Source organism: Lampetra fluviatilis, chromosome 26 (genome assembly GCF_964198595.1).
Source record: "Lampetra fluviatilis chromosome 26, kcLamFluv1.1, whole genome shotgun sequence".
NCBI lineage: Eukaryota > Metazoa > Chordata > Hyperoartia > Petromyzontiformes > Petromyzontidae > Lampetra > Lampetra fluviatilis.
In genome coordinates this window covers 6188230-6200439 of record NC_136300.1, presented here as the reverse complement: position 1 = coordinate 6200439, position 12210 = coordinate 6188230, and the positions used below count along the sequence as shown (strand labels likewise).

At 42.6% G+C, this 12210-nt stretch overlaps 1 protein-coding gene across 1 annotated transcript; it reads right to left on the bottom strand.

The window, feature by feature from the left end:
• Nucleotides 1-419: 419 nt before the first annotated feature.
• Nucleotides 420-11353, bottom strand: COQ9 (coenzyme Q9). The gene is made up of 9 exons (XM_078868617.1): nt 11177-11353; nt 8221-8446; nt 7334-7466; nt 6383-6525; nt 5436-5520; nt 4165-4269; nt 2847-3002; nt 1965-2018; nt 420-1832 (listed from the first exon to the last, which is right to left on the bottom strand). The coding sequence occupies exons 1-9, from the start codon at nt 11283-11285 to the stop codon at nt 1797-1799; spliced, it is 1047 nt and encodes a 348-aa protein (XP_078724743.1). The 5' UTR covers nt 11286-11353; the 3' UTR covers nt 420-1796.
• Between the last annotated feature and the right edge of the window lie 857 nt (nt 11354-12210).

Here is a 12210-nt window from a genome sequence, read left to right as displayed (position 1 = left end):
GCATTGAATCGTTAGATGTTGTATGGTCTGTTCTGGATGACCAGTCGCACACTGGTGAGTTTTTAATTGTCCATTTGTGCATCAGGTATCCTCATCTGCCATGGTTTGCGCGGATGCAATTTCGGGTGGCCCATGAGAAATGCAGTAACTCTCCGTGTCCACCAGGTGGAGACTCGCCACCGCGCACGGCTCGACGATGGCTTGCGGGTTGATTGACGTGAGAGTTTGACATTTCTTAATTGCCTTTTACATTATTGAGTTGAGACCTTACACAGCTCTCCGTGCGTAAATTAAGATGACATGAATCTTTGCTCAAATGGGCGATTGGGGTGCCACATATATACACTCGTGGTCCAAACAGATGGTGGTGGAAATTCCACATTCATAGGCAAAGGACAGTCTCTGTGAAGAAAAAGCAGTCGACATAAAGGTGTTATTTATTTTATCGACCTCCTTGGGGTATGGTATGACAAGTCTACCCCAGCATGCTCTATGCGGTGACATCGCAGCAGGCTCTGTGTACTGACATCAGCATAACATCACAGCTTGCACTTTTGATTTGACTGCATCCTCTGTGGACTGACAGTAACTTTTGTAAACACGATCAAACAGGATACACCAAATCGCAAGGGGCTATTCTCTCTTCTGTAGTAGCTTGTGCTTTAGTTTCTCGGTTGACCTTTGTGAGTTCAAAGTTACATTTAAGGGCACAAGTGTCAATATACAGCCTTTTATTTTTTATACAACGCTTTTTTAACACGTAAAACAATCCAGCACCTGGTGTCAATCTTAACGACTCTGTGACATTCACAAGAGCAGCTCAGTGGGCCCATACCACACTCGTCAGTGAAGGTGGGACTCTAGAGCAGTCCAGATATCACTTTCCACTTATGTTAGTCATGGCTGGGATTCAAACTAAGGTTGCCAGGCTCACTTGCACAGTGTGCCAAACACGGTGCTACCGCTCTACCCTGAGCCAATACAAAGAACACATTTTATTATTATCAACCAAGTAGAAATTAAACAGTTGTCACATTTTAGTCAGCCGACTCTCTCCAAAACAAGAGATGTAATTACACCCTTAATGAGTTCAAGGATATTTAATTGAGTTGAATGCACAATTGTACATTTAAGATGTGTGAGCATGCAATCTAGTAAGAGGTAAAGCCATTGCCATTACCTTGGAAGCATGCATTGCCAAAACAGACCATCTTGTCTTGATATGTACCATTTTACAAATTGCATCCAATACTGGATAATCTGAAATTAAATTGGAAAATAAAATGATGAAATCATCAATTTGTCATGTCGAAGGTTTCTCAATCGCATATGTATGTTTTACTCTTGTGACAACCAGTATAACTTTTGTTGACACTTTCCTTTGGCTTTTATAATCTAAAGCAGTACAAGCGAAGGGAGGAAAAACTTCAGTTATTTTATGAAACTGCCCATTGGCTAGGAGGCATCAGCATACAATAACGGTAGCTGTGATATTTCCAAGCCAATATTTTAAAGTGAACTACAATTTAGAAACAGTGCTAAATATGACAACGAAAACCACCAATATTGTCTTTTGTTAATCCTCTCTCAGTCCACTGATTATCCGTTCTATCATGGCCGAAGCCGCAACTCCTATTTAGGCATTTCACAAGGTGGAGAGCAGCAATTGCACAGATTTTTAAACTTAAAAACTAACAACCGTACAATTTGGGTGACTAGTGAAAAGCGTGGATGTTCACATGTCACTGCAGATTCTTCCAGCTGATCCAAACACCAGACACAGCAGACCACCACTTTCAGTTGCGCTGATTCATCCCCGTCAAGTTCTTTAGCTGCACAGTGGGAAAAAAAATGCGTTGAATTAAGCGACAGAATGTTATAACAACGCACACCATCTGCAAATTGCAGGTGGAAGCAAGTTTCGAATGACTGCTACGTAGGTAAATGCGTCTCAATCAAATTACCGTAACAGCGGCACCAACCAAGCCCTGCACCAACGCGTCACCCGTGTCCTTCACCTGCCGGGGGACAATGGCAACGCCGGAATTAGCAGGGCCTCAGTGTTGATACCACAAAGAAGCACCACCTTGTTAAAAGGTCGGACACTACGCATCGTCAAGACACTGCACAGCGCAGGAAAACTGGACGTCATCTAGGAAAGAGGCAATCCCAGGCTGTGTGTGCTATATGCATACAGGATTGGTGTATGACGGCCATGCTTTACTTCGGGGTTAATAACCAGAATAACATGTGGCATAAATTGAAAGTGATAATAATTAAGAGTAAAATTAAGAGTGAAATTAAAGTAAAATCAACAGATGAAAATCTAGATATGAAGTAAAATGTGTGAGCATTAAAACTCAGTACATGCTGCTAAGATCTTTGGGTTGAATCTGGACAGCCATCCACAATTTAACTGTTTTTTACGTGTAGCAGATTGATAGTCTTAGCCCAATCGTCAAAACCTATCATAAATATTGAGGGAATTTATTTGCAGGAGCAACCTCATTAGATACCAATAGATTTGTACCTAATAACAGAACAATATATAAGCCATCGCCTTTGGGCAATGGCAAAATGAACTGCTTTCTGAATGACTTCTGAAAAATGTTTTTGTTGGACGATGTCGAAAACGCTATTGGAATAAATAAATTAAAAGGACACTAGCATAAAATGAAGAACCTTGGCTACGTACGGTGCGAAAGAAGTTAAATATACATACATATAACTTAAAAAAATACATTAAAAAAATTATGAAGAATATCTACAATCTTGAGTTAACAATTCAGCGTGCGTACGAGCTCCAACAGCGCTGGCAATCGGCGACTGTTCGCACGCCCACGTGCCTGCTGGGCAGTCTGCGCGGCCATCATGGCGTTGCCGATGCGGTTCTCCAGGAAGGTCCAGGTGTCCTGGAAGTCGTGCGACTTGTCCTGCACCATCACCAGCTCCGTGGCATTGTAGACGGCAGCCAGCACTCCACGCCGCGTATACCAGTTGAACTGCATATTCAACATAGGGTCAATTCATGGTTCGTTTCAGTTTGCTTACTGATTATAACTATCTTAGATTGCACAGAATTTTTCAATCTACCTGAATTTCACTCAACTAAATATATATATGGAATATATACATTTTCATCCTGCTTTTCAGCAGACTATATTTTTAAAAGGACATCAATTGCCTATCACCAAATCATTCACAATGTGCCAGATTCTATCAGATCTTGAATGCTAAGCAGAGGTTTGAACCTGGATAGTGCTTGGGTGACAGCCATGCACGAACTAGTTGTTAAACGGTTGCGAGGCTACATTGTGGGTGCCATAGGGCTGTGCACCAAAATTCATTGTTGTATTTTACTTCTATGGTCCCCACATTAACTAACCAGCAATAACCTGTGCGGTGAAGTATGGTCAAATAATCCCCATGACCCATACGGTATGGGGTGGCCCTCTTCCAGCAAGAAATTGACAAACAGTTCGTATATGTGTACATTCAGATTTTAATCAATCCCATTCAATATTATGCTTAGACACAAATAGACTGCGTGCGAGTAAAAAAAATGGTGCACGTTTACAAAAATTCCGCCACCTTTATGAATGGGTACACCAGTTAATACATCGGCAGGTGACATGTGGTGGGGTAAACTGTGGGTACACATACCTCTTCAATTTGAAACAGTAGGCCAACATTCCCTCTAGAGGGCCACTGTAGAGCTCCCTAGAGTGGAGGCCCTTCTGCCCACAGTGATGCAAAAAATACAATACCAGGACTATACCTTTACAACTATTTTTATTTCACCAGGCAATACCCACTGACTTATACAGCTCTTTTTCAGAAGTGACCTGGTCACAAATGACAGCTGAACGAAGTGGCTTATCACCAAGTGTAAATTTATAGCAGCCAAATACTCGAAACGCATGTTTCCAAATGTGGGGGGAAAAACCGGAGGACCCGAAGAAAAATCCACTCGACCGCGTGGAGAACATGCAAACTCCTAATATACAGGCGTCGGGGTCCAGATCGAACCCACGACCTCCTGGATACCACTGGGGTAATCTGAACTGCAATCCTTTGATACAAAGCGAAACATAAACAAGGCAAGTAAGAGTGTCCCTTCTCCTTGGGCACTAATCCACAAGGGGGTGTGTGGTGGGCACATACATCGGTGGAGCGGTCGCCACCCTGGTAGCAGATCTCATCCACGAGCGCCGTGAGCAGCGTCACGCTCTCCGGCAGGTTCTGCGGCATCACCAATATCCCCATTGCCTGAGCACACCGGGCAGGAGAAATACAACCGTAACGGCGAGCACAGTGTCAGTCTGGCTGGAACCAGTTTTAATTGCTCGGTTCGCTTTATACACTTCATAAACGTACTACACACCACCAATATGGTTTAAATGAGGAGCAATTACCTATTTCCCATAACACCAATTACCCATTAACCATTACAATAGGAGAAAAGTCAAACGTTTCTCCATGGTCTTTTGAGCATTGGGCGATTTCCATTGTTGGGCCCGAGTAAGTTGTGAAATTTACATATTCCTGGTTCCGAGTCAGTTGGGAAATTTCCACATTCTTATGACAAGGACTCTTCTTATTCACGAGACAGTGAATGCTGATTTTCTACTATGTGGGTGGTAACTAGATGGTACAAATTTGACCGACGTTTTTTTAGACTAATTTTAATCATTATGGGTTGAGTTGACCCTGGGCAGGATTTGAATGCACATCATTATCATGCGTTCAATGATTTACCAAACTAAGCCTCGATCATTACATCCAGCAGTTATGTAGCTTTAAGGGCATATTAAAAGCACCAGCATATTTACTTTTAATCGTATTGTACACAGACAGTCATGTTATTGGCACAAACACAAATCATGACCTGCTCGCAGATATGCCAAGACGCTGACTCCTGCAAATGCATTAATTCAAAGTGGATTTCAACCAGTGTTGGGTAAATTGCCTCAGCAGGACTAATTACCAGAGGATTAAATCAGAACTGGGATGGGTGTACACAGGATTTAATGGGCAATTGCTGCTTTGACACTTGGATTAACAGCTGGGGAACCTACATCATTTACACAGCGGTGACTCTGGAAATGGAAACGTGATGTCGTGACATGTTGGTGTTGCCAATGTATCAAGTGTGCCGTTTGCATAATGCCCACATACTGATAAGACAGATTTTAAACACGTTAAAATATTTTTCAATACACTTTCTTGTTGTGACAATTCTTTTACAATATGTTTAGAATCAAAAACGATTCAGCATTCTTCTAGGTGCACATGCAATTTCAATGTGAACAACATATTACCTACCAAATCTTCTGATATGAGTTAGCAGAGTTAACGCAAATTGCATACTTAGGAGCAGCAGCTAATATTGCTGCATGAGAGGTTTACTGGAGCAAAGCGCATTACACACAAACCTGTGTCCACTTGTCCATGTACGGGATGAGCATGCGAAGCCTGGCTTCTATTGCGTCACGCAGAAACTGATCAGTTTCCTTGTTCCTACAAATCAAATGAGAAAGAACTATTTAACGGTCCTACGACAAAATCAAGTAAAACTCTACATTATAACCATCACGGTCAAATACCGATTTAAGTACCACATTTAAGTATAACAGGCACACAATCAGCATGCTTTAAACTGAATTGGTCTCCAGGTGGAATATTCATGTAATAAATTGCGTCATTCGTTTGGGAAATTCTTTTGTACAATAATTTGAGTTAATAATAAGCCTTCTGAAACTCCTTAAGCTTTCTGATCCGTACATGAAACACTTTTACAAAGCTTAAGAGGCATGAACACAAATTAATGAACGAATGACCACACACAATAACTAAAGTGGATATAAGCCTTTGGAACCTCATTTGCCAGTAAAACATATGATAATAGGTTTTTAACCCTTCTATCTGGCAACAAAACTGACACCTTTTTTTACAAGGAGTCATGTTTGCATAGACCACAATACCTACAGTCATAATGCAAACAAAAAACATAACTCTGATAATGTGCACTGTCCTTGAAGTTGATTGGTCCACACCCGAGACAGCTTTCCTTAGAGCCTAGTCTCACATGGTGTTGGACCAGATGACGCCAAAAGGCGTGCTGTCTCGGGTGTGGACCAATCAACTTCAAGGACAGCGCATACATTATCAGTTATGTTTTTTGTTTGCATTATGACTGCAGGTATTGTGGTCTATGCAAACATGACTCCTTGTAAAAAAAGGTGTCAGTTTTGTTGCCAGATAGAAGGGTAAAAAACCAATTATCATGGATATAAGCCTGTTGATATGCTCGCGTTACAGCAGCAGCACATTGTGGTCTGACCTCACGGGCGGGGGGTTTGCACTGAATGCCAACACTCACTCTGCCTGCCCGAGCTGCACGAGCTTGTTCTCCTCCGTGAGCTGCTCGGACAGGCGCTTGTTGCAGTCCTGAACGAAGTGCAGCACTAAGTCACCGGCTCCCTTTTGAAAGATCCCGGACACAGCCGGTGACAGGCCTTCTGCCTGTGGTGCCGACGTGCGGCAAAAATGAGAATAAAGGAAAACTTTTAGCGAAAACAATAACACAATTAGAAATATTTTCAAAACAATACAGAGCCACTGCAACCTCGCAATTGAAATATATTTCTGGAAGTAGAAAAAATAACGCAATTTTATTACATTGTCAAAACAATACTGAGCCACCGCGACCTGGCAGCAGAAATCGATATCTGTAAATATAAAAAAAAACTGACCATCCATTTCTCAAATCAATCTCTCAACTAACGTCTCAACTATAGGTCAGCGTGTTTCCATTGTGGATTTGAAATATACATTTGCATTATGAGCTCCACATACTAACATGGTGCACCCACAATGCATCGTGTGTCATGACTTACAGCTGGAGTCAAGGAGGTCTAACTTTTGAACGAAAGTGACAGAACTCCAACACGGCTGTGATACCACGTGAGTGTTCTAAAATAGTTAGCCGGAAAGTCGCATAGTGATTAGGGTCACATAGTTGAATTTTTTTTATAAATTATCTTTCATTAATGCAGCCTCTTAAGTCATGTAGGACACCCCATAGCACATTGCCATGTTGTGTATTGGATCTAAAATTTCGCACCAAATAATTTTGATGGGCTCAGCAAGTTTCCCAATGATATACCTGTCTATGAGGGCTATGTGGGTGGTGCATCTTAAATTCCCAACAGAAATCTGGAGCTCATGAAAAGCGTTAAGAAAAAATGAACAAAACGATCATTGGTGGCTGTATCACACTGGGTAGTTATGTTGGTGTGCTGTCGCGTGTTGGTGCTACGAGGTCTCGTACGGTCGCTGCCTCTGCCAGAGCCTCATTGGTCCAGCCGAGCTCGGGCACAAACTCCAAGGCGCGCATGAGGATCCTCTGCTTCATCTCCTCCTCGCTGTCATAGCCACCGTACTCGCTCCCCATCTCCTCTCCACTAACACGTGACACAGTTGACACACAGAGACAGGCCTGACCTTCAAATTCCAGTCTCAGCGTTCATGCATAATTGGTGTGAAGTCTGTGGAATGATTTTATTTATATTAGAAGTGCACTGTAACACCTCTTGTAATTTTAATTGCAATGTGTAAAAAAAATTGTGCTTTAAGATATCTTTTTCTTTTATAATATTTTAGTTCCTTAGTTATAACTATATACTTATTTGAACAATTCTGCAAGACTTTTTTGCACCCAGGTTTATAAGATGCATCATGTCAATGATTTATCACTGGGGCCTATGTGACAGCTGCTATGAGGCTGTGGGCTGGAGGTTACACGAACGCACATAATCTCTGGATGTTCAGTGCAACCGGGTTGGCCAAAGGAACGTATAGCCCTGGACATGCTGGAAGATGATCCTACCATATGCCCTTTTAATTTTAACAAGTGAAATTGTACGTGTGTATATTTGCCCCATTAATTGTTATTTTATTTCATATTTCTTCACATATTTTTTTTGCTTTCAATTTTCTACGTCAAATGTAAATTATCTAAAAATAAATTATCTAAAAATACATCTCAAATGATTGCTGCCTGGTATAATAAACACGAGTCATCAACTAACCACCCAGTTACTTGTTGCGCAATGATGCTATCCCATACAAGTATGCAACACCTTTACCCAAAGTCTCATTATAACTACGTGCTGATATAGCAAATAGCATGCAGGAGTCTGCGGATGGGGTCGCTACCGCTCCGTGGACTCGGCAGACTTGGGCTCCGCTGAGCCATGCGTGTCTTCCGCCGGGCGATGTTGGCCGTGACTCTTTTCTGCTTCGTCGCCCTCCTTGGTGAGCAGCATGGTGGCGGTGTGCAGGCATCGAAGGCCGTTTGTAGCTCGGTGACCCAGCCGGGGAGCGCACGGGAGCAGCGTCGCCGTCAGCTTGCGTTCCAGGGACAGCCGCCGCAGGCTGCCTGCTATTCTCACAAGTACACATACACGTTTCAAATGTTTTTTTTTTAAATGCACTCTTTGTTTTATAAGCATATTTGCTAAGCAGATGCCCCGGAGGCATATATTGCAAAAGGGCCAGTTGCAGAGAATACTCGAAAATGGATAGAGCAAAAGAGCTGACATGAACATGTACAGCCCTTTTGCTAAACCACTGCTGAATAGGAGCCTTACCTTGCCATCTAAGTTGTGGGGTTATTTAACCACACTTCACCACGCTGGTCAGTGCAGTTTAAGGTAGGGATTACAGATGTTGGAGCATAGAAGTAAAACAATTGATTTTGTTGCATTGGCCTTTACTGCCCTTACCGTAGCAAATCTTTTTTTTAATGAGACAATTTACGAGGTTGGAAAAAAACTAGAAGGGAGTTTTAAAGGTGAGACGTATGAGGGGAAAAAATACAAAAATAGCTGTACAATCACAGAAATTGGAGTCGCAGAGCCCCCTGAAGGCAGTAGCTCTCAGTAGTATTACAGGAGGGTATGGCTATAACATATCAGTGAAAGTGGAATCATCAATCACAAAACTGAACAGTGAATTCTGACAGCCAGATATCAAATAAAGCTGAGAAATAAATGAGGCTCGAATAATATAAATGTTTTCTTGGTTCTTTCGGTAAAATCACGTAGAAGGGAAGTAATAAAATAATAAAAATAAAACATAATAAAATAATTCTCACGACGTTTCGGCTACAACGCAAGCAGCCGTCTTCTTCACCTGAAGACGGCTATAACGCAAGCAGCCGTCTTCTTCACCTGAAGACGGCTGCTTGCGTTGTAGCCGAAACGTCGTGAGAATTATTTTATTTTATTATGTTTTATTTTTATTATTTTATTACTTCCCTTCTACGTGACTTTACCGAAAGAACCAAGAAGATGAATCCCTGCAGTCACGAAAGCTTTAAATCGAAATATAAATGTTACTTTACCATCATCTTTCTACCACTGTAACGATTAACTTAAGGTGGTATTGTTTACATACAGTTTATATTCCTTGTCATTGCTGTTGCACCTTCATAAAATAAAAATATTAATTGCCTTTCAAGTTTAATCAAGAATGACATATTTTATTCCATTTCAATAAGTAAATATTGCACCTGAAGGTGCAATCTTGACTTCCTAGCTCAAGTGCAACACCGGACGGCTGCTTGCGTTGTGGCCGAAACGTCGTGAGAATTATTTTATTATGTTTTATTTTTATTATTTTATTACTTCCCTTCTACGTGACTTTACCGAAAGAACCAAGAAGATGAATCCCTGCAGTCACGAAAGCTTTAAATCGAAAAATGCAACACCCTTTGTTTGCTTTTCTTATTATCCCAATATCCCAGAATTGATCCACGTAAAATGCAATTGCTTGTTGACATAAGAGATTGGTGCCAGATAGACGTGGCACTACTTGAGCATATTGGCACAAGACAGAGGAAAGTGGAAACAAATTACGAAATGTGCAGTGGACACCTAAGGAGTAACCTGCCCGTGGACCGTGATGATGAAAATTAAATTATCCGTTCTAAGTACTGTAGTGCTATCCAGGAAGCGGTGGTAAATTCCTATTACCCGCTCGATGGTATGCAACGGACACACATGGTCCGCCTATCCCAGTCGTGGAAGATTGAAATTACAAGATTGATGACCATGCGATTTGAGTCACCCCCAGAAGAAGTGGTTTCTGCAATCTTATAAGTTAATTATCTTATCAACGCAGAAATGCGGATCGAACGAAGGTCTAACCAGGAATTGCTGGCAAATTCATCGCAATGTAAGCGATTATCTATTGGATTTCACCCAAACATTCTTCAAACAGAAGTGGTCTCAAAAATAAGTGGCGAATTAATCTTAAGTCGGCTTTCTGACATTTCATACGAAAATGAACATTTGCATAAGCGCAGATTTTAGGATCTGCAAATAGAGCCCCTCCATATCAGTGGATAACAATCCAAATGACAGTTCCACGTTCCTGATTAGCTTGGTTAAGCTGTGTCGTATGTGGAAATAAAGGGTAGCGTGACCTACAGACCGTTTTTATTTTACATATGCTGCGATGTTTAATTTTAACGCAATGGGGACGGTGTCCCATTGGGTTGTGGGCTAAATTATTGGCAATGCACAACCGCCCACCCCCCTGCACCAAGCTGCACTAACGAGCGTGGTAAAGTATGGTCAACTACCATGACCGGTAACTTGGTGGGAAGGCCTTCCTCCAACAATACAATACTGATAAAAGGTTGTATCGGCGAGGTAAAGTCAATGTCTCCGTGCTAAAACGAGCAGAGGGGCGGCGCTCATATCAATTGGCTGCCCTCACTTACCCAGCGGCGGTCAATTCCACATTCTTATGGCAGGTGTCCCAGTCCGCACATATGACATTGCCTGGCAATGTTGCCCCCAAAGCAGTACCGACTTTATCGGCCCGAGGGCAGCGACAGTGACACTTGGCTTGCGTGAAGCACAATCTTGTATGTTAGAAATGTGGCTGGTATCGTTTGCACAGCCAAGGCCACTGCAAAGTCACAAAAGAACCCGCCAGCACAAGGAGACCCAACAACAATTCAACGCGTGAGGCGATTCAGTGCTGATCTACAACACGAGCCAGCCACGTGTAGAGGACGCAATGTGACTTGGTGTTGGCGTGTTTCTTGATTTCGTAAGTTATTGATGTTGCTGTCGTTGTTATTGTTGTTGCTTAAACTTACCGGACAGGACGAGCCGCACAGCGCCCCCTCGCAGAGAAGCCGCCATCGTTTTGACAATCACAGCCCCCACCACGCCCCAAGCCGTGCGACGCGAGAAACTCCCCGCCATCTTACCAAGGGGTGAACCTGCGCCGCTTCAGGCGTCACGTTCCTATAGGCTCGCCAACGTCGTCGCACCTTTGATGACGTCTCCCCCCTTATGTTGCTTTCCTACGCGTGATTTTACCCTAAGTAAGATGGCCGCTGTGGAGGAAGGGGTGGTGTGTGGGGGGGGGTATTACAGTCCGTCGAACAAGCCGACAGCAAACCCCCCCGCCCCCCTTCGTTGGTTTGATCCGATCACGTGCGAGACAAGGCGACGGTTTTGATTGGTTGTTGCTGGTGGCGTTAACCAATGGGTGTGGAGGCGCTGCGGGCGCGTCCACTTGGTGTTTTTGTGGGGGGCGGGGGTGTGGTGCGGGGGTGTGGGGCGGGGGGGGGGCGAGCTCGTGTACGGGCTGTCGCGGTGGTCAAAATATCACGCGAAGCAAAATTTACCAAACGCGTTTTGTGATCGTGGCTGGAATGGTTACGTCATACGTTTCTCAGTCGCCAAAACCAATTGATATGCTTATGAAACTTTTAGTTCATTTAGTATATTCTTATTTAAATGTACTTATAATATTATTTGTTATGTTGACTGTCTATTGCTGCTGTGTCCTGTGCAGCGCTTTGAGATCATTGATGGAAATCCGCTATATAAATGTTGTTATTACAATGCGTGGTGGAACCGCGTTGCTTCCAATGGTATTCGATGTGGACTGATTTCACCAACGTGACGTTTTAAATGAATTATATTCCGTACGATTTACAATGCATATAACATTCGGTTAAACCTTTGACTGTGTGCGAAAAAATGAACTTTCTTCAGCAAGCTCTCAATTACTCTAAACTTTATTGAATAACCTTACGTAATTTTATTGTTGAGTGTCATTATGGATGTAGTTTTCATGAAAATTATGTCATAACAGTCTTAGACATTGTTTTCGTATTGT

Bases quoted from the DNA above. Each gene is read 5' to 3' on its own strand.
- COQ9 (XM_078868617.1), bottom strand. From the start codon at position 11,285: ATGGCGGGGAGTTTCTCGCGTCGCACGGCTTGGGGCGTGGTGGGGGCT. The intron at 7,467-8,220 runs GTAGCGACCCCA...GTCACGTGTTAG, and splicing joins TCTGCCGAGTCCACGGAGCG to TGGAGAGGAGATGGGGAGCG. The intron at 5,521-6,382 runs GTGAGTGTTGGC...TTTGATTTGTAG, and splicing joins GTGCAGCTCGGGCAGGCAGA to GAACAAGGAAACTGATCAGT.